Below are 26,789 nucleotides of genomic sequence, written 5' to 3'. Positions count from 1 at the left end.
CGGCGGTGTCCCCGGTGCCCCGGCTGCCTCGCTGTCCTCCCTTGCACTCTCCTTACATAAGCGGCCACGTGGCGGGCACGGCCGCCTCCCGCCGCGCCGTCACCGCCGGCACCCAGATTCCATCTGACAGCCCCGTTCCGCTCGGCTGCTCCCGCCTGGCACCGGGGCCGCGGGTGCGGGGCGGGACCCCGCACGACCCCGCGCCGGGCGAGGCCTCGGTGGCACGGGGACACGGGGACACGGGCGCCCGGTGCTGGTGGCACCTCCTGCCGCGCCCTGGCACCCGCTGCCCGCCCTCGGTGCGGCGACGCCTCGGGACCGGTAGCGGGCGGGATGCGGCCAGTGATGGGCTCGGTGCCGCGGGGCCGGGCTGGGCTCGGGGGGTCCCCGGTGGCCGGCGGTGCCCCGGTGGGAGCGCAGGGGGGTCGGGCTGGCCGGCGTGCACATCTGGGAGTGATTTGGCACATTCCACTGGGCTGAGCACATGCCGGCGCCTGGGCCTCGCCGCCGCGGCCCCGGTGTGCGGGGAGGGGGCCAGAGGCTGGCCCGGCCGCGGTGTCCAACCTCCTTCTGGTGAGCGCACGGGGGAAACTGAGGCACGGGAATGTGCTGAGTGGCCTGGTGGGCATCACCCTCCTGTGTGGGCACAGTGGGATCCTGACAGGCATCCAAAGGTCCTGGGCAGCAGGGGGTAGGTGCGACTCCCCCCGGGGCATGTGCTGAGGCTGCCTACACTCCCTCACATGTGTGTCCTCCCAGGGGAGCTCCTGCCCCACTGCCCTCCCAGCCCTTGTGCTGCAGGGTCTGGGCTGTGCTGGTGGGTGCAGCCTTTTCTGGCCTCCCCGAATGTGGCTGGGTAGCCTGTGTCCAAGTCCATGTCCGTGTCTCCATCGCCATCCCCTTCCTAGGATCAGCATCTCTCCGGGGACACACAGAGCAGGGAATTCCTCTGGCTACGGGCACTCTGTACCCCCGGGGTGCCACAGGTGCCCCCAGCCCTTCCCCTCTGAGCCTGGGGGGCAGCCATGGGACTCCCCATCCCTGTCCCCTCTTTCCCCCAGTCTGTTCCCCTCTCTTGCCTACAGCCCTGCAGCGCCCACCCCCTGTGTTTTCCCTCCTGTGGGTGCCCCAATCCCCCACCTGGGTGGGGGTGAGTATCCAGAGTCAGAGAAGAGGGAAGCGGGTTGGGGGGTTGGGGAGGCGTTGGAGCACCTCCTCCTGTGAGTGTGGGGGGGAAGAAGGGTAAGGGGGGGGCATCGAAATTGCGGTGCGCGGCCCCTTTAAGAGCCCCCCCCAAGCGCGGCGCGCGCACCCACTTTCTCCCCTTCCGCTTTCTGGAGACTTCAAAGAGTTGCAAAGCCGCGCTGGCCCCGCCCCCGCCCCGCCCCCGCCAGCTCCCCATTGGTCGGCGGGGCGGGGCGGGGGCGGGGGCCACCGGGAGGGGCGTGTCCTCCTCCCGCTCTCCCCCCGCCCTCCGCCGCCGCCGCCGCCGCTGCCGCCGCTGCCCCGCCCGGCCCAGCCCCGGGTAAAGTTTCCCCGCGAGCACATGACTCGCAATGGCCGCGGCCGCCGCTCGGTGAACCCCCCCGGGAACCCCCACCCTACCCCTCCCTTACCCCTCTAAGCCGGTGCGAACCCCCCCTTCCCCCCCGCTCCTTCCCGGTGCCGCCGCCATGCAGCCACCACCGGGAAGTCCCCGGGTTTAAGGATTTCGGTGTTGGAGTCCCCGTGAGCAGGTAATGAGGGGGCTCTGGATCTGCCCGTGGGAGCGGGGTTGGGAAGGAGGGTCTCGGTGCGGCTCCGGTACCGCCTCTGGGGATCCCCCTCCGGTAACGGGTGATCCCGGGGTTCCCGCAGCGGGGGAGGGACTCCGCCGGGCTGCGGCTGCCGGGAGCACCGGAGCCGCAGCGGGTTCGGGATCGCGGCTTCGGCCTCTGCCTCCTGGGCTTAGGGCTGCCGGAGTTCCCTCTCCCGGTACCGACTGCCTGGGCGCTCCCGGGCGGCAGCGCTGCCCCCCCACCCCGGGGCGGGCTCCGGGGACGCTCCGCTAGCCTCTACACCCCACCGGGCACCGGCCGACCGCCACAGAGCGCGGTGCTGGGGAGACCACTCCGGGATTACCGGGCTCCCCTGGGCCGCCGGTGCGCGCAGCCACATTGCCCCCACCTTCCCGCGGCGGGGGGGGCCGGGGCCGCTTCCCCTTTTCGGGGTGCGGCGGGGCCGGGGCCCGGCGGGGGAGCGGGGCCGGGAGCGCGGGGGGCGCCGGGGGCCGGGGGGCGGGAGCGGCGTCTGCGCCGTTTCCTGGCCGGCGGGCGGAGGAAGCCATCGCTCTGCGCGGCTGACAGGGCGGCGGCGGGCGGGGGGGCCCGGGGGAGCGGGGCGGGGGGCGGCGGGGCCGGGGAAGGGACCGTCGGCCGCTGCCTCCCTCCCGCAGCAGCTGCTCGGGGCCGGGCCGGGGGCGGCGGAGCCCCCGCGGGCTCTGGGCGGGGTGGGGGGCTTGGGGGTGCAGTCCCCCGGGTGTTCGACCCCGACGGAGAGGGGACCCCCCCCGGTAACGGGGAGCAGCGCCCCAGGTTGGGGCGGGCCGGTGCGGGGACAAATCTGTGCGTCTGTCCCCCAAATCTGTGCCTCTGACCTTTGACCTCGTTGGTGGCAGGGCCACCCTGCAGCGAGGCGGGTGCTGGAGGGGACACGGGGGTTCCCCAAGGTGGTGCCCCCGCTCCGGGGAGCCGGGCAGGCACCGGCTGGTGGCTGCGGGTGCAGCACCCGCTGCGTCCCCGCGCCGGGATTAGCGGGTGACGGCTCGGTGGCTTAGCAGCCCCGCGGCCACTGCTCCCGGGCCATATGTCACCCGTGGGCCCCCACCCTGCCCTTGGGGGTGACCTTGCTGCGGCTCGAGGATGCGCCTGCTCCTGCGGGTGCTCGCACCAGGGATGCCGTGGGTGTCCTGGTGGGTGCCTGGCCCCTTTGCCCATTGCTCGCAGCCCCCCCAGGTGACACGGTGACACGGCCACCGACAGTGGGACGACAGGAGCAGGGCACTGCCCCGCGCCTCATCCGGAGCTGCCTGGTGTCTGCGGCTGCTCCATCCCACAGGGACACCTGGCTTCGCTCAGCTGTCCTCATACATCCTCCGTGTCCCCGCACGCGGTCCCTGTGGCTGGAGCAGCGTCGCGGCCACAGAGCCTGGGGACGGCTGTGCCACCGCCACCGCCTGCCCTGCGGCGCTAGGATTCACCATCCCGCCGCTCTGGATCTATTTATATCCAGGAGGTTCTGGTGTGACAACGTGCCACATTTGGCCGCGCGTGCCCTGAGCCGCCGTGCCCTGAGCCACTGTCCTGGCAACGTCCAGCGCCGATGCCGGTGCTGCCACAAAGAGGGTGGCTGGGTTCTGGGGTCCCCCAGCCCTTTTTGGGGCGCTGCTGCAGCACCTCAAGGTTGGAGGATCTGTGAGTGCCCTGCAGTGCGTGCCTGGAGCCTCAAGGTGCCCCATGCCGTGGGGCACCCCTGGCAGTGCCCGCCCCGGGGGGGCGCAGCCAGTGCCGGGGGGGGCGTGTGCGATCATATCTGCGGTGACACATGTGCTGATTACGGAAAATGGGTTAATCTCCCTGCGGCTGGAGGCGGCTTAGCGGGGGGTGGCTCGTGGCAGGGCCTGGCGAGGGGCCGCGTGCGCCCGCCGTGGCCTCCGCTGTCCCCACTGAGCCCCGGCCGCCAGGCAGTGACAAGGGACATGGCAAGGGGACGTGGCAGCGGCGCACGGCCGCAGCCAGCCCGGGCACGACGCGGTGGGTCGCGGTGGCCGTGGCATGGAGCGGTTTGGCCCCCCCAGGTACAGCAGGGCTTCGCTCCCGGGAGCCTGCCCAGGCTGGGGGCACGGTGCCACCAAATCCCGGTGTCCGGGGGTGTCGCGCAGCCGCCTGCCCGCCGGGTCCCCCCGCGCCGTGTCCCGAGCGGCCCCGTGCCAGCTGCACTTGTCTGCCGGCTGTCGCCGAGCCAGCGAGGGCTGTCTGGGGCCGCGCTGTTCCCGGCACGCCATTCCCAGGGCGCCGGCTGCCGCCGCAGCCTCGGCTAAAAACAACCGGGACTGCCGCGAGTGGCTGCTGGGGCACCATCCCCCTGCTTCCCGGGAGCCCCTGGGGAACGGGGATGGGGCACTCCGGGACCCGAGGGATGGGGCGCTCCAGGTTCCAGGGAGGGGGTGCTCTGGGAGCCCTGGGATGGGGCACTCCAGGACTGTGAGCCCTGGGCCTGTGGGTTCTTGCTTTCATCCTGAGGGTTGGGATGCAGGGTGGGGATTGGGCTGTACCTGGGGTTGTCCCCTGCATGGGCAGGCAGGGGTGGGTGTGTTTCCCCAGGGTGCTGTCCCCACGGTGTGAGGGGCTGGTGGGTCATGCTGGCTGGGACACCACTGGACCTTTGGGACTGGCCCAGCTCCTCTCAAGGCACCCACAGTGCAGCCAGGCCGGAGCTGTGCCGGTGGTGGCGTGGCACAGCTGTGGCCATGCCAGGGGCCGTGGCGGGGGCAGGGGCACCTGTTCCCACAGAAGAATGGCGCGTCTGGTGGTGGGTGCGGGAGGTGTAACCGGAGCGGCGCGTTCCCGGCGTAACCGGAGTCGGCCCGGCCGCAACAGGTGGAATTTCAGTTTGTGGCTCCTGGCAGCAGCAAGATGTGGGGTGCTGGGGTGAGGACCCTCACTACAGGGCCAGTGGTGACTCCCTGTGGTCTGCATCCATGGACTGAGGAGGCCAGCATGGGCCAGTGTAGTGTCCCTTGTCCCAGGCACTGTGTCTGTGCTGGGGGAGCCGTGGTGGCTCGGTATATCTTGCAGTCAGTGTTGGGATGCTGGAACACCAGTTCTGCCCAGGGACCTGCGGTGGGGCTGAGCAAACCCTTGGGTCGGCTGCTGGCCCCGGGGAGGAGGTTGTAGGTTCTGGGGTCTGCACTGGCCTCAGCATCCTCAGATTCCTGTTCCCAGCAGCCTCAACTCCGGCGCACGCTGGCCGAGTGTGTGCCGCTGGCTCCGGCCGTGCCGCGGGCTGGGCATGATTCACGCCTGCCCGGGGACGTGAGAAACGTGACGGTGACTCACCGTGGAGAGCTTTGGGCATATGGGAGAGGGTCTCTCTCAGCAGCCCTGTCAGGGGATCACCTCACCACCCCCACACAGCGCTGGCTTGCCCGGGGTGGAGCCTGGAGGGGCCGGTGGTGGCGGGGGGCAATGGGGGCAGCCAGGCCCTTGGCCTCGCGTGCGAGGCCACCCCGGGCTGGCTCTGATGCCAGCGAGGAAACCGCAGGCTGCAACCGCAGTGGCTCCGCAGGCGCTTCCTGCCCTGCCCGGAGGCTACCATCCTGTGCCCCCGTGCCTCAGCACGGCAACCCCGCTCTGCCCACACACCACGGGGACAGCCTGGCACAGGGAGGGTCCCACTGCCTGTTCTGGTCAGGGTGGGGGTCGCACACGGCAGCCGCTGCCAGGTTTGGGGAGTGCGGGATGCTGCGGTGGTGAACCCTGCGATGGCAGCAGGGACAAGGGGCTGGGGTGGCAGGTCAGTGGGGTCATTAGGCAGTGGAGTGATACGTCAGTGGGGTGACAGACTCTGGGGTGGCAGGGGAGCAGGGTGAGAGAGTCTGGGGCGACGGGCTGTGGCAACTGGGCCGGGACTGAACTGAAACTTGTCCGCCTGGGAATCGAGAGTGGCAAGGGGAAGCTGCGGCCGGGAGCACGGTGCCCGCCGGCGTGACAGGAAGGGCTGGGTCGCTGCCCGCTGCCCTGCCAGGCACCCCCCAGCACCCCCGGGCCTGCTGGCCCCCTGCTGCCGGGGGTGCCAGGGCGGTGCCCCCGCTCACGGCGTGTCACATCCGGGCTCTGCTGCTGCCATCGCCGTGTGCCCCGACAGGAAGCACAGCTGGGTTTGGGGGTGTCACATGGGCTGGGGTTGGGGTGCTGCCTGCTCCGGGGGTTTTGGGGTCGTCAGGGTGGGCTGGAGGTGTAGCTGACTGGGATGGGCACTGGGGATGGGGTGTTGTGGTGTGGCCATTCTGGTGGGACCCTGGTTGCTCTGTAGTTGATGCTGGCTGTGCTGGATGTGGATGGGGGCGCTGAACCCAGCCTGGGGGGTCACAGTGGGGGGCTGCCTTTTTGGAAGGGGTCTCTTGTGGGACTGTGCCAGTGCTGCCTGCCCTGTCTGGGTGTGCACACGTTTTTGCAGAGGGCTTTGTGCTCTCTTTGAGGTCACAGTGGGATGGTGGCTTGGGCAGCCGTGTCCCACCTCAGCTGTGTCCCCCATTTCCAGCCATGGCCCCCCAAATTATGTCCCCCACCAGCCCCACTGCTGCTGGCCTTGGGAATGGTCTGATCTGCATGTCTGTGCGTCTGTCCATCCGCTCCCGGGGGCCACCCCTGGCCCGGGTGGGAGGTTCCTTGTGGCTGCATTTGGCCCGGGCCCCGCATCAACGTTTTCCACGGGGCTGGAACGAGGCGCTGGATTCCAGGAAGCTCCGGGCCTCGTCCAGCTCCTGCGGGGACTGGAGGAAAAGGCGTTGGGGCGGGTGAGCACAGGCCCAGCTGAGGGGGCTGCACGGCCCCTGGCCCCACACTGCTGACCCTGGAGGCTCTGGGAATGCAGCTTGGTCAGAACTCCATTTGGGACAGTCAGGACCCCCATTTGGGATGCCCACAATCCCCCAATTGGGGAGCAACTGTGTGCTGGGGGCTGTGGCAGCACATGGTCCCAGGGGAGCTCCTCTGGGCAGCAGCTCCTCCTGCTCACCAGCACCCATGGGAGCAAGGCTGGCCATGATCCCTGGACTCTCCTGGCCACTGCTGGTCATGTGGAGCACGGGGAAGGGGGGTCGCTGGGGTGCACGGTGACCAGGCCAGCAGTGTTGGCCTGGCTCGGTCCCTGGCCGGCCAGTGGTGTGTGGGGGGGCCTGAGCGGGTTGAGTAATTGGGCCCCGGCACGGCTGGCGCGGTGCCCGGCGAGCACTTGGCACCGGCAAACATAAACAGTTCTTCCCGCGCCTCCCTCCCCTGGCTCCCCCCGGCCAGCACAACTCGGGGGCCACAGCCTGGCCGGGGGGGCCATGGGCAGTGCCCCACAGCGCAGGCCAGGCTCCCTGCAGTGCCATGTGTGGAGCCCAGGCGAGGGCTGTCCCCAGAACGATGCTGAGCTGGCGTCCGGCACCGTGCCCTGGCAGTGCCTGTGGGAATCACACACTCACTGGGGTGCTGGGGGGGCTGTGACCCTCACCCAGCCACTGATGGGTGCCCACCCCAGGGTGACAGGACCATAGGCGTCCTCATGGGTGCTCCCTACTGGGTCAGTGGGTGCAGGGGTGAGTTGGAAGAACGGGGGTCCTGCCTGTAGTGGGTGCACCCAGCCGGGTTCTGGGGGGGCGGGCAGGGCCATGCCCATCCCGGCCCCTCCCCAGCGCCTTGCCGGGCGGCCCAGCCTTGTTCCTCTGGATCCTTTTCCGCCTCCGCGGGGCCGGGAGCCAGCACTCTCGGCAAATAAACAGCCCCCGCCGGGCCCCGCGCCAGCTCTTAAATAAACAGCCAGCCCGGGATTGTGAAAGCCCCGCGCCCCCCTTCCCACCGCCCCCCGACCAGCCGGGGCCAGGGGTCCGTGCCGGTGGGCACATGGCATGGCGCATGGCACAGGGTTGTGTCACGACGGGCACAGCCCAGCCCTGCGGCCGGCAGAGCCCCCCGGTGCTGGTCCCGGGGGGCTGAGCCCCCTCCCCATGAGGCCGGGGGGCTGAGCCCCCTCGGGATCCGCGCAGGGATGGGTGGGAGCGCAGCCGGAGTGGGAGCGTGGCCGTGACGGCAGAGCCAGCCTGGAGCAGAGCCGCTGTCCTCAGGGGACCCCAGTGTGCCCGTGTGTCCCCCCCCCCTGTCCCCAGCTGCCCTGCAGCCCCCACCAGGCTGGGGCAGGGGCTGCTGCCCCCAGGTTCTGCTGTGTGCCCCATGTCCCATGCCTGGCCTGGCAGAGCAGGTTTGGGATCATGGTGTGGCCTTTGGCTGGAGGGGGTGCCCTGTGGGGCCACAGTGTCCCCATGCCGTCCCCACGCCGTCCCCCCCGTCCCCTCCACCCAGCTAAGCTGGGATTAGTGAGCTGCGCCTGCCGGTGCCGCCGTCCCGGTGTCGTTAATCGGGGGGATCGGCGTTAATCCCGCACGGAGCCCCAGGCCCGGCCGGCTGCGCCCTCCTGGGGCCGGGAGGGGATGTGGCTCTGGGGGGGGGCCGGGGAAACTGAGGCACGGCTGGTGGGTGACCCCACGGAGTGGGGTGGGGGGGGTCAGTGGTCGCAGCCCCTGTGCTAATGCCCCTCTCTGCTTCCCCCGCAGCGCCGCAGAGCAGCGCCAGCCGTGAGGACAGCCCGGCAGCAGGGCACCCGCGGGCCCCATGCTCTGCTCGCCCCCGGCACCCCGCACCTGAGAGCCCCCCGCAGCGGAGAGCCCGCCATGGCCAGCAACAGCAGCTCCTGCCCCACGCCGGGTGGGGGGCACCTCAATGGCTACCCTGTGCCCCCCTACGCCTTCTTCTTCCCACACATGCTGGGGGGGCTCTCGCCGCCCAGCACCCTGGCTGGCATCCAGCACCAGCTTCCCGTCAGTGGATACAGCACCCCGTCACCTGCCAGTGAGTACCAGAGCCCTGAGGGGGCTGGTGGCACCCCCAGTGCTGGGGGGACATGTGGGGACCTCTCTGGGCCCGGTTCTGTCCCCAGTATGGGGTGTGGGATCCATAATGTGTCCCTGGGGCAGTGGCACTGGTGAGGGAGGGTCTCCCTGCTCCCAGCCACACCCATGGGGAGCTGATTTTGAGGGCTCCATGGTGCTTTTTCCCTGTGTGTCCCTGTGAGTGCTGCACCTGGGGAAACTGAGGCACGGAGTGGTCAGTGGCCATTGTGGGGTTGTGTCATTAATTGCGGCCACCTTCATTAGTGGCTGGTTATTAATGGCCTGCAGGCCCTGGTCAGGGTGTGCTTGTCCCTCTCTGTGACCAGCCTGGGTGCCAGCGGGCATGGTGGGTGCTGTGTCCCCACGGTGGCTCTTTGTTCATCGGTGGCAGGGCTGCCATGGGGGAGGTGATGAAGGCGATGAAGACAATCATCATCACTGCTGCTCCCGGTTCCATTTCCCCATGACAGCGTCGTCCATCACGGCCCTGGTAATCACTGCTTGCCATGACGGCAGCTGGGAGCCGCTGAGGGTGGGCTCCCACCCGGGACTCCCCCAAACCAGCACCCCTCAGCGTGCCTCAGTTTCCCTGGACGCCGTGGGGTGGCTGCTGGACCTCTTCTCACCCCGGCCCCACGGTGCTGGGTGCCCGTGCCTGCTCCCTGCAGCATGAGTGCCCTGCGGCGCCCGCTGCCGGGGAGAACCCCGTGGCTCGGGGTGTGGCGGGTTCCCCCCGGCCCGTCCTTGGCCCCGGGGGCCGGTGCAGGTCCGGGCAGGGCCAGCCCTGGGTGCTGTCCCCCGCTGGAGCCGCCCCGGCGGCGGTGGGACCCAGTGGGACCAGTTCAGCGACTGGGTGTCGGCGGGTGGGGCCACTCCCCCGCGCTGGCTCTGGGGCCATTCCGGGCGTGTGGGAACAGGCTGGGGGGGCCGCCTGTGTCCCCCCCTTCCCTGACACTGAGGACAGGGCCGCGGGCACGGCTGGAGGGTGTCCTGAGGCAGGTGGTGAATCGTGCCTCAGTTTCCCCTTGGCTTTCCCTGCTGGGTGCCCGAGTGATGCAGGGGGTGGGGGCACCATGTGTTGCCCCCTGCCTGTAGCATCCGCACATATTGTGGGTGCCCTGTTTGGGTCGGTCCTGCAATATTGGGGTGTCCTGTGGTGCCACTGCTGTCGCTGCTGGTGCAGGGAGGTGCCCGTGTCTGTGTCCCGCCTGCCGGGGGCCGGTGCCGCCACCCCCTCCTCACATGTGTCCCGCCCTCACCAGATGTGCTGCAGCTGCGCGGCCCCGGGCTGGGCCCTCCTGGGGGTGCAGCTGCCCCTCCTGGATTCGGGGCTGGACTGGGCAGCCCAGCGGGTCCGTGGGTGCTGGGATGGAGATCTGGTGGGCTGGGAGCTGCGTGTGGGCACGTGTGTGCTCCCACGAGGGGTGTGCACACCCTCTGTGTGCCCTCTGCGGGCAGCGTGGAGCTGCGTGTGTGCTGCTGGCAGTGCCGGTGCTGTGTGTGCACAGCTGGGGCTGTGCAGGGTGTGCACACGTGTGTCACACGTGTGTGTGTGTGTCTGTGCCCTCTGTGCCTGTGTGTGCACACTTGGGGCTGTGCAGAGTGTGCACACGTGTGTCACACATGTGTGTGTGTGTCAGTGCCCTCTGTGCCTGTGTGTGCACAGCTGGGGCTGTGCAGGGTGTGCACACGTGTGTCACACACGTGTGTGTGTGTGTCAGTGCCCTCTGTGCCTGTGTGTGCACACTTGGGGCTGTGCAGGGTGTGCATGTGTGTGTCACACCTCTGTGTATGTGTGCCAGTGCCTGCTGTGCCTGTGTGCACACACGTGTCACGTGTTTGTGTGTGTGCCAGTGCCTGCTGTGCCTCTGTGTGGATACACATGTGTCACACGTGTGTGTGTGCCAGTGCCCTCTGTACCTGTGTGTGCACACGTGTGTCACATGTGTGTGTGTCAGTGCCCTCTGTACCTGTGTGTGCACACACGTGTGTCACATGTGTGTGTGTGTCAGTGCCCTCTGTGCCTGTGTGTGCACACACGTGTGTCACATGTGTGTGTGTGTCAGTGCCCTCTGTACCTGTGTGTGCACACACGTGTGTCACATGTGTGTGTGTCAGTGCCCTCTGTGCCTGTGTGTGCACACACGTGTGTCACGTGTGTGTGTGTGTGTGTGTGTCAGTGCCCTCTGTGCCTGTGTGTTGGTGAGCCTGTGTGCCCCGTGTCCCCGTGCCAGGTGTGTACACCCGTGTTGGCATGTGTGGCACCGCTGGGTTGTGCCTGTGCCCTCATCCCCATCCCCGGGGGCTCTGTGGCGCCTTCCTGTCCCTGGAGGTCCCCTCTCCTTGCCCAGTGCTGGCCCGTGGCGTGTCTCAGGGGTCCCCGAGGGGCTCCCTGTGCAGCCCTCGCCCTGATTCCCAGGCCTGGCTGCGGGACGCGGGACCCCCGCCCAGCCCCCGCGGCAGCCGCGCCCCCCCGGCCCCGCTCCGGGCTGCCGGGACAGGGGGCCCCGCGCCCGGGCTGGCCTGTCACCCTACCCGCTGGCTCCGGTTTCCTCGCGCCGCAGCCGCTCCCCCGCAGCGCCCCGTAATTAATTAATTTTTAAAAATTAATGAGCAAAACGTGCTCCCTGCAGGCCGGGGGCCGGGGGGGGGCGCGGGGCCGGGGGGCCCCGCTCAGGGCAGTGGCCGGGGGAGCCCCGCGGGGTGCGGTGCTGGGGACCCCCCCGGCCCCCCCATCCCTGCCCGGGGAAGATTGATGAGGCGCTGGGCCCCCAGCCTGGGAAAGCCCATTAGGCGGAGGTTCTCTATCACTGTCAGGGGCCGGGGGGAGCCGCCTGCTCCAGCCGGGAATTCGCCGGGCTCAAAAGCGGCTGAAGGGGATAAATGGGGTCTTTTGAAGTGGGCGGGCGAGAGGGGGGCTGCGGGGCCGGGGGGGGGGGGCTGCGGGGCCCCGAGGTGCCGGCGCGGCGGTGGGGGAGGGGCTGGGGGGGTTCCTGTGGGGGCCCCGGGCATCCCTGTCCGTGGGGACTGTGACCCTGTGATCCCAAAGCCATCCCTCCGGGCACGGGGGGGGTCCTCCATGGGGTCCCCACGGGCTGTTGGGTGGGTTGGGTTTTCATCTGCCTTTTGGAGGCAGCTCTGTCCCCCCGGAGCATCGCTCAGGGAGCGGGGCCAGGAGGATGCGGGGCCGGGGATGTTGCTGGAAGGGCCCCGTTTTCGTGTCCCCAGGCTGCTGGTGGGATGTGGCTCAGGGCGGGGTGTGCCTGTCCCCCTCCCACTGCGGGATTTACGTGCGGGGTGTCCCCTCGCCCAGTTCCTCTTGGCTCTGGAATTAAGGCTTTGTTTTTTGTTTTTTTTTTTTTTTTATAATCTCTGTTTCTTCCTGTTGCCGCCGACGCGGGACGGGAGGGGATGCGGGACGGGAAGGGATGTGGGAAGCGGTGCAGGAAGCGATGCGGGATGGGAAGCGCTGCCCGTCGGGGCGGCCTCCGGCACGGCCCGGCCGCACGGTGCCACCGCCCGCGTCCCCTGCGCCGTCCCCTCCGTCCCCTCCATCGCAGCCACATTCTTTCCAGCGCTGGTAAATGAGTCAGAGCAGACATTTGTCATGTTCGCTGCAGGAAGTTGGAGCAGCGCTGGGCTTTTGTTCGAAACCTGCTGGCTAAGCAAAGCCCCGACTTGCCATTATTATTTAAACAGGCGCTGCCGCGCTGCGCAGCCCCGCACGAACACACGGAGCACACGGACACGCGTGCACAGCCACACACACGGGGACAGTCATACATGTACAGCCACACACACGGGGACAGGCACACGTGCACAGCCACACACACGGGGACAGGCACACGTGCACAGCCACACTTGTACAGACAAACACACATGTACAGACACACCAGCGGGGACAGCCACACATGTACAGCCACACACACATGTAGAGCCACACACACGGGGACAGTCATACATGTACAGCCACACTGATGGGGACAGCCACACACACAGGGACAGCCACACACGTGCACAGCCACACTTGTACAGGCACACATGTACAGCCACAATGTGCACAACCACACACACACGTACAGCCACACACTCATGTACAGCCATACATCTGCACAGTCACACAGAGACAACCACATGTGTACAGCCACACTTGTACAGCCACATATGTGCACAACCACACACACATGTACAGCCACACACACAGGGACAGCCACGCATGTACCGGCACACATGTACAGCCACAATGTGCACAACCACACACACATGTACAGCCACACACTCATGTACAGCCATACATCTGCACAGCCACAAACACAGAGACAGCCACATGTGTACAGCCACACACACAGAGACAGACACACGTGTGTACAGCCACACACACATACAACTGCACACACAGAGACAGCCACACGTGTGTACAGCCACACACACATACAACTGCACACACAGAGACAGCCACACACATACAGCCACACATGCACAAAGGACAGTCACAGAGCCACATGCATGCACACAGCCGCGCACACACACACACACACACACACACACACACACACACACACACAGATGTGTGAGGCAGTGCCTGCACCCTCCCAGCCTGTGCTCCTCCTGCCCATGGCAGGGCCCAGCTGGGGGCTCAGTGGGGCTCCTCTCCCTCCAGGGCAGCCCTGGGCTGGGCAGCAGTGCGGGTGCCGTGCCGTGCCCGCTGTGCAGCAGAGATCACCTCTGCAGAGGGAAGTGGCACCCCCAGGGCCTGTCCTTGGCGTGTGACTGTCACCACTGTCACCGCTCGAGCTCCCCGGGTTTGTGGTGTCAGCTTCAGCAGGGCCTTGTGTGAAGAGGAGTGGTGGCACACAGTTCTGTGCCCTGCACGGGTGACACGCCAGCACACACGTGTGCATGCACACACAGATGGATACAGTGGGCTGTGCACACACCCCTGTGTTCATGTTCTCAGCTGTGCTAGGTGGGACATGGTGTCACACACGTGTGTGTGTGTGTGTGTGTGTGTGTGTGTGTGCAGGACGAATGCACACACGTGTGCACACACAGGCTGCCCTGTGCAGGCACACACACCTCCCCGTGTGTCTGTGCAGCAGGAGCACACGTGGCCCAGCTGCAGCGGAGATGCAGACGCGCCACACACAGGGAACATGCATGAACACACGTGCACATGCATGTACACAGATCCACCCACCCCCCCGGGGGGGGGAGGCCGAGGGTCAGGCCGAGGTGAGCCCTTCCCGCGGGTTCACCCGCAGTTCACCCGCATCCCATTAGGCAAATGAGCTGCGGCCGCCGGGCAGTCCCCGGGACCCCCCCGGGACCCCCAGGACCCGTCATCTCCGCCGGGCAACCCCCGGGCCCCCCAGCCCCGCCTTGAGCCCCTCCCCATTTCGCTCCCGAGTGGCACTGCCCCCGCGTGTCCATGTCCCTCTGCATGTCCGTGTTCCCCTGCATGTCCCCTTGCCCCCGTGTGTCCATTTCTCCGCCGTGTCCTCCTGCGTGTCTGTGTCACCTCATGTGTCCGTACCCCCACCACGTCTGTTATCCCCCTGCATGTCTGTGTCCCTCTCGGTGTCCGTGCCCCCCCTCCCGCATGTTCTTGTCCGTGTCCTGTGTCCGTGCCCCCCCCGGTGTGTCCATTTCTCTCCTGCGTGTCCGTGCCCGTCCCCGGCATGTCCGTGCGCCCCCCGCCTGTCCGTGCCCCGTGTCCGTGTCCCCTCTCCTGCGAGTACCGGTGCGGCCCCTCGGCGCGGAGCGGGTTAAGCGCGGGGAGGCGGCGGGTGCCGGGAGGGACCGGGGCTGGCGAAGCCGCAGAGCCGGCGGGGCTGCGCCTTCCTCCCCTCCCCCCGCCTCCTCCTCCTCCTCCTCCTCTTCCTCCTCCTCCTTCTCCTCCTCCTCCCGCCGCTCGGGCGCGGAGCGAGCGGCGGGGCCGCTCCGCGGGGCGATGGCAGCGCGGCGCGGGGCGCCCCGGGGGCGCGGGGGGGGGCACTGACCGCCCGGGGCCGCCCCGGCCGGGGGAGCCGCCCCCGCCGCCCCGGGGCCATGTACGAGGGCGCGGCGGTGGCGGGGCTGCCCCCCGGCCCCTTCCTCCGCATGGATTTCTACGGGCCGGGCCCCCGGGGCTGCCCCCCCCGCCGCCCCCCGCCGTGGAGCAGCTCCGGCCGCTGTAGGTACCTGCGCATCGGGGGCGGACGGGGCCCCCCGTCCGTCGCATCGGGCCGGGGAGAGCGGCCCCGAAACCCGGGCGGGTGTGGGGGGGGGCTGCGGGCATGGCTGCGGGGTGCGGTGCTGGGTGCGGGGGCCGTGGCCGTGGGCGGGGGGCTGAGCTGAGTGCTGGTCCTGGAAGAGTGCGGGGCTCAGCCCCCTCAGCCTCCTCCCCACTCGCTCCATGCGCAGAAGCCGCCGGCTCTTTAAACACCCCCTGCCCTATTTCGGGGGCAGTCGGGACCGAGCTCGGTGAAGGGGAGCAGGGTGGGTCGCCTCTCGCCCCCCCCCTTCCCGCAGCGGGGTCCGAGCAGTGCCGACTCCGCCGGGAATTTCGCTCTCTCCTGATAAAGGCTCCGGGAAAATCCAATTAACTACAGACGGAGCCGCCGCTGCTGCCCAGGCGCGGGGGAGCCCCAGCCTGGGCCCCCACCCTGCCGCGGATCGGGGGGGTCCTCCTGGGCGGGGGGGTCCCGGCTGTGGATGTGGGGCCGCGCCAGTCCTGTTCCCGCTGGCGGGACCCTGCCCCGTGTCCCTGGAGGGGTCACGGCCCGGTGCCCTGTGCAGGGGGGCACGGAGGGCGTGAGGACGCCGCCGTACCGGGATGGGCAGCGGGGGGCACGGGCAGCGCAGTCCGAGTGCCGGCCAGCCTGGGAGCTGTTCCCCCACGGGGATGGAGCCCTGCTGTGGTTTGTGCCCACGGGGTGGGGGGCGAGTGAGGTTTGGGGGGGCTGGAGGAGTCCCGTGTCCCGGCCGTGGGACCAGCCGGTGTCCTGGCACCCACGGGCCACCGCAACGGCCCAGGGAGAGTCCTGCCGGGTTCCGTGGGACTTTCACCCCGGTAAGGGCGGGGATCCCTGGCGGAGGCCCATGGCGGGGTGCCCGCTGTGCAAAGGCTGTGCGGCCGCGGACCCCCGCTCTCGCTCCCCTCATTGTCTCGGGGCCGCTCGACCTTTGCGCTGGCACCGAGCGCGGCCGCGGGGCCTTTGTCTGCGTTGGGGACATGCGGGGGCTCCCTCTGCCTCTGCGAGGGGTGGGGGCTGCCCCCGAGGCCTCGCTGGGGCAGGGTGGGCACGGGGGTCCCGGGCTCCAGTGCCACCCTTAGCGCGGAGCCTCTCGGCTCTGACTGTCCCGAGCAGGGTCGCTGGGGGCCATTGTCCCTTCTCTGTGCCGCCCAGTCCTGCGGGGGCTCCCCGTGGGCAGCAGCGCTGCTGGACGCGGGTCTCCTGCCCTGGCTGGGGCACCTCGGGGCTCTGGTCACGGTGACCATGACCTGGCAAGCGCGTGGGCGGCGGGCGCTGGCGGGACTCCCTGGCTCTGTGCCCCTCTCCCGACGTCACTCGAGGTGCCGTGTCTCCCCAGCCCGGGGGTGCCAGCCCGGGCAGGGCTCAGCGGTGCCGTGCCGTGCCTCAGTTTCCTCAGAGCCAGCTGCGGCTGTGCCCGCTGGCCCCGCGGTGCTGGCAGCTGGCCCAGCGTGGCACTGCCCTGCCCGGCGGGGCGTGTTGCGCTGGCACAGGAGCCAGAGCTGCTCAGGGGGCACGGGGAGCCCACCCACACCCCCAGAGAGGACTGGGGCGGTCACCATGGGGAAATAGAGGCACGAGGCAGCTGCTGAGGGTGGTGAAAAATCTTGTAGGAGCCCACCGAGACAGTGGGAGCCCCCTGCCCGTGTGGAGCCATCTGCTGCTGGGGGTTTTTGGAGTGCTGTGGGGGTGTGAGAGGGCTACGTGGGGTTGGATTGTGCGTGGCACCCCCCCGCTGGGCACGGGGTGGCCTCGCATGGCCTTGCGAAAACTCTGGGTCACAGATGGGTGTGTCGGGGTTTTGGGGACGCCTGGTGCTGGCAGGGGCAGACACCGGGTCCTGGGTAGGATGTCCGTGGGGATCAGGAGGTGCCCGTGGCCGGTGGCCGTGAGCAGGACCGGGCACCCCACGGCTCTGGGCTCCCGGCACCCTCTTCCCTCCTTCCATCCCTCCCTCCCTCCCCCTTCTCCTGCAGAGGCGCAGGAATTCGGGGCACGTGGGATTCTCATCTGCAGGGAAGCCCTGGGTGGGCCTCCACCCTACTGTGCGGTGTTTGTGACCCCTGGCACGGCACTGCCACCGCACCAGCCTGCGGGGATCCCCGGTGACCCCCTCTGCAACCCCCGGGTGGGCTTCCCCCTCTAATCCCCCCATCCTCATCCTCCCCTCTCCGCTGGCCGGGCTCTGTCCCGGAGCCACGGCGGGGTGGTGGCGGCGCGGAGGCCGGTGTCCCCCCCGGGCACTGGCACACGGGGTGTCCCCGCCGGCGCTTTCCCACGCCAGGGCGGGGGTGCGGGTGTCGGGGTGCCCCGGGGTCCCCCGGCGCGGGCAGGAAGCAGCCGGCGGGGCCGCGGGCGGGGGCGGCGCGTTCAGCGTTCACCCGGGATCTGGCGGAGCCGCAGCATCTGGTCTGCAGCTGGAGCCGGCCTGCGCTGCCTCGGCCGGGGGGGACAGCGGGGTCCCTCCTGCTGCGGGGGGGTGGGCGGGCTGAGCCTGGGCACTGGGGTCCACCGTGTCCCCAGCTGCACCCCGTCACCCAGCCGTGTTCCAGCAGGGCAGGTTGGCACCCATCCTGCCCTGCTCAGCGCCTTTGGGTGCTGCTTTGTGCCCCCCAGGGGTGCGAGGGGCACCCAGGCCTGATGCTGCCGTGAGGGGGGCTCCTGGGGAGCTGGCCAGGCTGGTGGCTGTGTCCGTGTCCCCTCCACGGTGGCAGCGGGCTGGTGACGGCGGTGGCAGGGGATTCCCGGGGTGCTGCGCAGCTCTGCCAGCGCAGGGACGCGGAGGGAGCCGGGTCCCCTCCCCCCCTCCGCATCCAGCACATCAAAATCTTGTCAAATCCGCGTTTTGTGAGTGCAGCTCTCCACGAGGAAGTTCTTAAATTATATAAAAGAGGCGATAAATTATAGACGACGTTCTCTCAGTCACTTTAATGGCTCCGCTCCCTCGAGTGGCAGCGGTGATTTATTCAGCCTGGGAGCTCTGCCCGGCGCTCGCCCCCGCGCCCGTGTCCCACCCGCACCCTCGTATCCCACCCCGCACACCCACACCCACCTCGCAGCCGTGTGTCCCACCTTGCACCCTCCCAGCCCCCCCCCCACGCTCGTATCCCACCTTGCACGCTCATATCCTACCTTGCACGCTCCCCCACTCCATATCCCACCCTGCACCATCACCTCCGAGCCCTCAGATCCCACCCCACACATTCCCCCGGTGCCCCACACATTCATATCCCACCTCACACACTCATATCCCGCCCCATACACTCGTATCCCACCCCACACATTCATATCCCACCCCATACATTCATATCCCACCCTATACACTCATATCCCACCCCACACCCTCGTATCCCACCCCACACATTCATATCCCACCCCATACATTCATATCCCACCCCCCACACTCATATCCCACCCCACACACTCATATCCCACCCCCCACACTCATATCCCACCCCACACACTCGTATCCCACCCCCCACATTCATATCCCACCCCCCACACCCTCGTATCCCACCCCATACATTCACATCCCCTCCCACCCCACGTTCTCCCCACCCTTCCCCGCACGCTCCTGTCACACCCCGCACTTTCCCCGTCCCCGTTGGCGCCTGGGGACAAGCGTCAGGGGTGGCTTTGTCCTGTCGTCCCCTCCCTGGCCCCATCCCGTGGCCTTTGGCGAGGGGCCCGTGGCACTGCCAGCCTGGGGACCCCCACCCCTCACTCCCCAGCCCCCCACTCAGCTGGGGCCCCTTCTCCGGGCCGGGTGTCCCCGGCCGGGGGTCCCCGCGGCTCCCCGGCCCCGGGGGTCTCGGGCTGCCGTGGGGCCCTTTTTGGGGTGCAGGGGCCGGCGGGGCGGGGGGGGGCCCAGGCTCCCCCGCCGGGCCTGGCCTTTAATATCCTGTTTGACTGGTTCGCTTGGCTCTGCTGCAGAAAAACATTCGCAAACATCCCGGAGCAGCCGGGGAGCGCTTAACCCCTGCCTGGCTGTGCCCCATGCTGGGGCTGCACCCCAACTGTGCTCAGACCCTCCCCAACTCCAGGGGTGCACCCTGACTGTGCTGAGCCACCCCCCCATGCCAGGGGTGCACCCCAACTGTTCTGAGTCCCCCCAGCTCCAGGGGTGAACCCCAAGTGCGCTGAACCCCTCCCTGCCCCGGACCGGGCTAAGGCTTGACCTGGGGGACTTGGGCACCTCCCGCAGGCCCTCGGGGTATGGGGGTGCTTCTGGGGTACAAGAGGCACATCCCTCCAGGTTTTGGGGTGCAGGAGGGGAACAGGCATGTTCCATGAGGTTTTGGGGTGTGCAGGGATACCGGCTGTGTCCCCTGTGCTGTCAGGGCCAGGGTCTGCTTGTTACAGGGACAAAGGTGGCACTGCCCTTGGGGATGTCCTCCACTGGGGGACCTCGGGGTGCCAGCTGGGTGCCACTGTGCCTGTCCCCTCCTGGGGGGCCCTTTGGCTGGGGGTGGTGGGTGACCCTGGGGCTGTGGGGGTCACCGTGTATGTGCAGGTGTCACACTACGTGTGCCCCAACGTGTGAGTGAGTGTGTGGCACTGGCCCCCCCAGGCTGGCCCTGCACCCTCCGTCCCCTCATCCACTGGCAGTGCTGCCTGGGCTGGGGGCTCCTGGGATCCCGGCCCTTTTCTTTTCTTTGTTTTTTTTTTTTTTTTTCCCTTTTTTTTTTGTCTGCCTGAATTCCACATCGTCTCTGTGACCTGGAAATGTCACGTTGCATCTTCCCAGCACGCGTCCTCTCCCCGCTGGCCCCGCTCGACCTGGCGCCAGGGCCGGGCCGGGCAATGCTGGGCTGGGGCTGCCGGGACCCCTGGAGCTGGGGGGTGACCATGGGGTGCAGGGTGGGGGGCTCCCCGCCTGGGGGGCTCCATGCCCTGAGTGTCTCCCCTTCCCCACAGCCGTGGAGACGCAGAGCACCAGCTCGGAGGAGATCGTGCCCAGCCCCCCCTCGCCCCCACCCCTGCCCCGCATCTACAAGCCCTGCTTCGTGTGCCAGGACAAGTCCTCGGGGTACCACTATGGGGTCAGCGCCTGCGAGGGCTGCAAGGTGAGCGCTGCCACCAGCCCCGAATGCCACCACGGCTCCCCGGGCTCCCTGTGGTGCTCGGGGTCCCCGTGCCGGGCGCTGACGGGGCCGTGCGGGGTCCCCAGGGCTTCTTCCGCCGCAGCATCCAGAAGAACATGGTGTACACGTGCCACCGGGACAAGAACTGCATCATCAACAAGGTGACACGCAACCGGTGCCAGTACTGCCGGCTCCAGAAGTGCTTCGAAGTCGGAATGTCCAAGGAGTGTGAGTGGGGATGGGGATGGGATGGGATGAAGAACAGGGATGAGGCGTGCCTGGTGTCCTCGTCAGGACCAGGCAGGACATGCTGGGCCATCCCAGCAGCCCCCACCGTGTGCCCAGCAAGGCTCAGGGGGGATGGGGACCCCTGGGATTGTGTCACAGCCTGGCAGTTGCCCGGGCAACACATGATTGATAATGTCAGAGATAAATGACGCTGAGGAGGCCTCCCTGCTCCGCTGGCAGTTGTCATGGTGCCCGGCTGTGCCCCCATGGTGGGTGCCCGGGGGGATAGGGCTGCTGAGGCACAGCTGAGTCCTGCCCCATCTGCCAACCCCTGGGGGACTGGGACCCCTGGGAGGAGCTGGCAGAGCCTGGGGGGCCAGGAAGTGCCGGGGGGGTTTCAGCATCCCAGGGGCTCACCCTGTACCTAAGAGGGGTCCTGGTCCTCCCAGCCCACAGAGGCTGATCCCTGCAGGGCTGGGGCTCCTCCCAGCTGTTCCCCCCTTCCCAGCTGCCACCCCCAGGGTCTCTCCCGTGCCCTTCACCCAGTGTGGTGGCCCAGCTGCCATTCTCTGTCCTCCAGGTCCCTCTTTGATGTGTTGGCTTTGCAGGGCACTGTCCCCTTGGAGAGGGGTGTGGGTCCCCCAAGGGTGCAGGGTCTAACTGCACCCCTAATCACTCCTAATGACTTGGGGTTGTTTAAAGGAATCTGTGGGGCTGATGGCTCCGCTGGGAGTCGTGGCAGGTCCCCATCCTGCCCTGAGGGGCAGAGCGGGGTGGGGCAGGGGCTGGGTGGCACCGGGGCCAGGTGACACTGACCCTGCCATTCCCGCAGCCGTCCGCAATGACCGGAACAAGAAGAAGAAGGACGTGCCCAAGCCGGAGTGCTCGGAGAGCTACATCATCACACCTGAGGTGGAGGAGCTCATCGAGAAGGTGCGCAAAGCCCACCAGGAGACCTTCCCTGCGCTCTGCCAGCTCGGCAAATACACTACGGTGAGTGTCACGGGCTCCTGGGGGTCCTGGGGGGCTGGGGAGGGTGGCAGGCCCCCCGTGCCCTCATCCCCCACCTCCCGCCACAGAACAACAGCTCGGAGCAGCGCGTGTCCCTGGACATCGACCTGTGGGACAAGTTCAGCGAGTTGTCCACCAAGTGCATCATCAAGACGGTGGAGTTTGCCAAGCAGCTCCCCGGCTTCACCACGCTCACCATCGCCGACCAGATCACCCTCCTCAAAGCCGCCTGCCTCGACATCCTGGTGAGCGCCGGGACAGGGGGACGGGGACAGGGACGGGGAGGGGACACCAGGCTGAGCTCCCCGCCCTCTCCCCCCACCAGATCCTGCGGATCTGCACGCGCTACACGCCGGAGCAGGACACCATGACCTTCTCGGACGGGCTGACGCTGAACCGCACGCAGATGCACAACGCGGGGTTCGGGCCCCTCACCGACCTGGTCTTCGCCTTCGCCAACCAGCTGCTGCCGCTGGAGATGGACGACGCCGAGACGGGGCTGCTCAGTGCCATCTGCCTCATCTGCGGAGGTGGGTGCAGGGATGGGCACCTGCCCAGCGCCCGCGGGCCCCCGGTGCGGCCCGGCCGTCCTCCCCCCAATGGCTGAGCAAGGAGACCCCAAATGAAGCCCAAGCGGTGGGAGCTGGGAGCCCACAGGATGGCAAGGGGCATGTGCTGTTCCCCCCCCAACCGCTGTGTGTGCCCCCTCCCCAGACCGCCAGGACCTGGAGCAGCCTGACAAGGTGGACAAGCTGCAGGAGCCACTGCTGGAGGCACTGAAGATCTACGTGAGGAAGAGGAGGCCCAACAAGCCCCACATGTTCCCCAAGATGCTCATGAAGATCACAGACCTGCGCAGCATCAGCGCCAAGGGTGAGGCTCCTGCAGCTTTGGGCCCTGAGGGAGCATCCAGGGGACAACGGGGGGTCCGGGTCACTCAGCGTCCTCCAGAGGGGAGGACCCAGCACTGCATCTTCCAGGGATGCTGGGGATGTGACCATGTCCCTTGTCCTCAGTGCCCAGGGAGAAACAAAACTGGGGGTGTCAGTTTGAGGGTGCTGTTTTAGCAGTGTCACTTTTTGGGTGCCATTTTGGGGGTACTGGTTTTGGGGTGCCACTTTCAGTCTGTTGTTTTGGGTATGCCATTTTTTGGGTGCCAGTTTTTGGGTGCTCATTTGGGGGGGGTGCCAGTTTTAGTGTGCCATTTTGGTGGTGCCATTTTGGTTTTTTTTTGTGTATCATTTGGGGATGCCAGTTTTAATGTGCCATTTTGGTGGTGCCATTTTGGGTTTTTTGGGGTACCATTTGGGGGTGCCAGATTTTATGTGCCATTTTGGGTGGTTTTGGGTGCCTTTTGGTGCCATTTTGGGGTTTCTTTGGTTACCATTTGAGGCTGCCACTTTCAGGGTGCTGTTTTGGCAGCACCAAAAATGGCATGCCATTTTTTGGGTGCCAGTTTTTGGGTGCCTGTCTGGGGGGGGTGCCAGTTTTAGTGTGCCATTTTTTAGTGTGCCAGCTTTGGAGGTGCCATTTTGGTTTTTTTTTAGGTACTATTTGGGAGTGCCATTTTCAGGGTGCTGTTTTGGGCATGCCATTTTTTGGGTGCCAATTTTTGGGTGCCCATTGGAGGAGAGTGCCAGTTTCAGTGTGCCATTTTGGTGGTGCCATTTGAATTTTTTTGGGTACCGTTTGGGGGTGCCACTTTCAGGCTGCCAGTTCTGGCAGTGCCACTTTGTGGCAGCACCCTGCTGACCCTTACCCCCCCCACAGGCGCCGAGCGGGTGATCACGCTGAAGATGGAGATCCCGGGCTCGATGCCGCCGCTCATCCAGGAGATGCTGGAGAACTCGGAGGGCATGGACACGCTGGGGGGGCAGGCGGGCGGCCCCCGCGGGGGCAGCCTGGGGCCCCCCCCGGGCAGCTGCAGCCCCAGCCTTTCTCCCAGCTCCAACCGCAGCAGCCCGGCCACGCACTCGCCGTGACCCGCGCCCGGCGCGCACCAGGACAGAGCCCGGCACCGGGGGGAGCCCCCGCGCCCGGCCCGGCTGCAGCCCCCCGGGGCGGACTCCTCGGCAGCCCCCGCCGGAGCGGCCCCCGAGGGGATCCCCCCCTCCAAGCCCCGGGCCCAGCGCGTTGGTTGTGTCACATTTCAGGGGCGCGGGGACCTCGGGGACGCCCCGGCCCCACCAGCACCAGCACCCACGGGATCGCGACCACCGAGCCACCCCCCCCTCCCCGCCCCGGCCGTCCGCGGGGGGGGGCCCGGCCAGCCCCGCACGCCGAGGAAGCAGAGTCATTTAAAAGAGAAAAGAAAGCAAAGTATATATATATAAATATCTATAAATATCTATAAATACGTTTTAAAACCTTTGTAAAAGTTTGGAGGGGTTTTTAGGCCTGTGCAGGTGGAGGGGGCACGGCGGGCGCAGCCGGGGGAGGGGGGGGGCACACGGTTTATTATTATTAAATTCCTTTTTTTTTTTGTTGTTGTTGTTGAGATTTTAGTGGATTTAGAGTCGGGGGGCACCGGGCGGGCCCTGCCCCGGCCCCCCAGGCGGGGAGGGGACTGTGGGGGGCACAGGGTGGTGCCAGTCCCAGCCTCGCAGGGATGGGGGGCCCGGCCCTGCCGGCACGGGGAGGACAGGGAGGGGGGGACGGGGGGGGCTGGCTCCAGAATAAAGTTTATTTATTCTAGTGCCTGGCTCGTTATTCTTGTGGGGGTACCAGGGGAGGAGGGGGAGCAGGGGTGGGGAGGAAATGGTCAGGCTGTGGCACCCCAAGTCCTCTTTGAGGGGGGGGTGTTCTTTGCTGAAGGAGGGCAGCCCAGGGCCCCCCATATTGCTCTCCCTGTCTGGTCATCCCCGAAGACTGGGACAGAACCCTTTGGTGTCCCGCCCAAGACCCTAAAGCTCTGATCTTCCCACCCTTGAGGCCACAGTCATGTCCCTCTATGCCAGGGGCCAGCCCTGATGCATTTGTGGCACTCCCAGCACAGGGTTTGGGGGCAGCCCTGGCCCTCCCATGCCGGGCTGGGGGGTCAGGGGTGTTCCTGCCACTGTGCAGGGATGGGACCTGTTTATTTTCTTTTTGTCCGTTTTTTTTTTTTTTCCAGCAGCTGCCGGGTGAGCCCTGTCCGCCGCCCACAACAGGAACCGGGGGGCACCGGGGGCACCGGGGCACAGCCCAGCCCGGCCCGGCGCGGATTCCCTGTCACGGCGAGGGCAGAGACCCCTCTGGGGCCGGGAGATCCGCTGTCACTGCCGGGCTGACACCGGCCACAGCTCGTCCCAGCCGGGTCACACGGTGAGGTCCCCCCGCGGGTAGGGTCCCTCCGCAGCCCCCCCGGGCGCCGGGCCCCGCTCCTGCGGCCGGTGGCAGCAGCCGGGCCGGGCCGGGGGCCCCTTGCGCAGGAGGTGGGCGAGCTCGGCCAGGCTGAGCAGCGCCGAGACCAGCCCCACCACGAAGTAGAAGTGGATGAAGACGGTTTTCTCGGTGGGGCGGGACACGAAGCAGTCGACACGGTGCGGGCAGGGCCGGCGGCGGCACACGAAGAGCGGCTGCACCCTGAAGCCGTAGAGCAGCGCCTGGCCCAGCAGGAAGCCCAGCTCGGCGGCGATCCGAGCCACCACGCTGCCCACGTAGAAGGGCTGGAGGCGGCGGGCGCGCTGGCCGGGAGCCCCCCCGCGCCCCGGCTTGGCCGCCTGGTGCACGGCGAAGATGACGAAGAGGGCGGCGGGCGCCGAGAGCACGACGACGTGGAAGACGAGGAAGCGATAGTGGGAGATGGGGAAGGCGGCGTCGTAGCACACGGGTTTGCAGCCCGGCTGCTGCGTGTTACACACGAACTCCTCCTGCTCGTCCTCGAAGACGTCGCTGCCCACGGTGGCCAGGACCAGGATGCGGAAGAGGAGCATCACCACCAGCCAGAAGCGGCCCACCATGGGCGAGTGCTCCTGCACGGCGTCCAGCAGCGAGCTCAGGAAGCCCCACTCGCCCATGGCCGCGCTGCGGGAGCGGGGTCAGCGCTGGGGGGACGCAGTGACCGCCGGGTCGGACCCTGGTGGCAGCACGGCCCCTCCAGCTCTCCATCATCCCACCATTCCCAAACGCACCACGGCGTGCCCGCTCACGGGAGGGTGCCCAGGCACTGCCAGGCGTGTCCCCAGGCACCCGCTGTGCCCAGGACTCGCTCTCCCAGGGATGGGTCCAAGGACACCAACAGGGGCAGGACCAGCAGATTCCCCATCCCCAGTCCCCTGCACAGCTCGGCCTGGCTGAGCTGTGGCCCACCCACAACAGCCCCGTACCTGCCTGGGCTGCGGTCCACGGTGTGCCAGCGCTGCTGGCGCCGGCTGTCCAGGGCCGTCCAGGACTGTCCGGTCTCTTTGTCCAGCTGGGACGGGATAATGGTCCCGCAGCCACGCCTGGAGTCCTTTTAAAGGGACAGAGCACCCGCAGGGGCGCCTGGAGGGAGGGAAGGGCTCAGCACTGCCGGTGGGGCTCAAGGACAAAAGGTGCCCTGCCCAGGGCCAGCAGCTCCCAGGCTGAGACAGGGGTGGTGGCCCCCCAGTGCAGAAATGCCCCCAAACTTTTGTCCTTCCCAAATCCAGAGGGCCTCAGGGTCCCCAGGCCACAGCACTTGGCCCCCAAAAGACCCCCCCCCACCTTGCTGGCATCACCCCCTGACACATCAGAGCCTGGGTACACCCAGCGCTGTAGTGCCTGGGGGATGCTCATGGCTGGCACCAGCCCCCTCTGCCCCAGGACGCTGTGCCAGGGCTGTTGGGGGTCCCATGGATCTTCCCAGATTGTCCCCAGCTCTGGCACATGTAGACTAATCCCTACAAAATCCTGTGTGGTATGGCCAGGGCTCCTGCCAGCCCCTGCCCAGTGCTGACAGCATTTGGTGAGCCCTCAAATCCCCTTTCCAGTAATGGGAGCAGAGCCCAGGGCAGCACAGGTCACCCTCAGACCCCCCTCATGCAATGCCCAGGGTGGGTACGTGCCTGATGCCCCAGAGCTCAGCTCCCATCCAACAACATCCCCAGCACCCCATCCAAGATTTTGGGATGGGAAACTCCTGATATGGCCTCAGTGGCCCACTCTGTGTTCCCAGAGCTCTCCATCCACATGAGGATGATGCCAGAGTTCGGAGAGCAGCCCCACAGCCCACCCGTGGCTCTCACGGGTGTTGTGCAGCAAGAGGAGCTGTAAATAGCCCGGCCCGCGCAGGGGACGCGCTGGAGACGCTCTCCAGAGCCAGTGGAAAATCTGACAGAGCTTTCCACACTTGACTGGGTTCCAGCAAAGCACCGATAGCACAGGGGGCCCTGGGCTTTCATGGAATCATGGAATGGTTTGGATGGGAAGGGAGCTTCGAGCTCATCCAGTCCCATCCCCTTCCATAGGCAGGGACACCTTCCACTAGACCAGGATGCTCCAGCCTGGCCTTGGACACATCCAGGGATGGGGCAACCACAGCTGCTCTGGGCAAGCAGCTCCCCCCGTGCTGGGGACCACAGGGGTGTTCACAAGAATTCGGCT

General features: G+C 67.5%; 2 protein-coding genes across 2 annotated transcripts; one reads left to right on the top strand and one right to left on the bottom strand.

The window, feature by feature from the left end:
• The first annotated feature begins 1,584 nt into the window (after nt 1–1,584).
• Nucleotides 1,585–23,611, top strand: RARA (retinoic acid receptor alpha). The gene is given in 12 exon segments (XM_059869627.1): nt 1,585–1,736; nt 8,354–8,648; nt 19,840–19,988; nt 20,093–20,234; nt 21,067–21,227; nt 21,314–21,490; nt 21,571–21,775; nt 21,960–22,118; nt 23,016–23,162; nt 23,165–23,260; nt 23,263–23,292; nt 23,295–23,611. Coding segments are annotated over 11 exon segments (1,728 nt in total). The 5' UTR covers nt 1,585–1,736; nt 8,354–8,470; the 3' UTR covers nt 23,579–23,611.
• On the bottom strand, nt 23,570–25,640 carry GJD3 (gap junction protein delta 3). Its single transcript, XM_059869628.1, has 2 exons — nt 25,553–25,640; nt 23,570–25,250 (listed from the first exon to the last, which is right to left on the bottom strand). The coding sequence occupies exon 2, from the start codon at nt 25,241–25,243 to the stop codon at nt 24,542–24,544; it is 702 nt and encodes a 233-aa protein (XP_059725611.1). The 5' UTR covers nt 25,244–25,250; nt 25,553–25,640; the 3' UTR covers nt 23,570–24,541.
• Nucleotides 25,641–26,789: the final 1,149 nt, after the last annotated feature.

This window comes from Haemorhous mexicanus, chromosome 28, assembly GCF_027477595.1.
Source record: "Haemorhous mexicanus isolate bHaeMex1 chromosome 28, bHaeMex1.pri, whole genome shotgun sequence".
Taxonomy (NCBI): Eukaryota; Metazoa; Chordata; class Aves; order Passeriformes; family Fringillidae; genus Haemorhous; species Haemorhous mexicanus.
The sequence above is the reverse complement of the archived record's forward strand: the minus strand, read 5'-3'. Positions and strand labels throughout refer to the sequence as shown.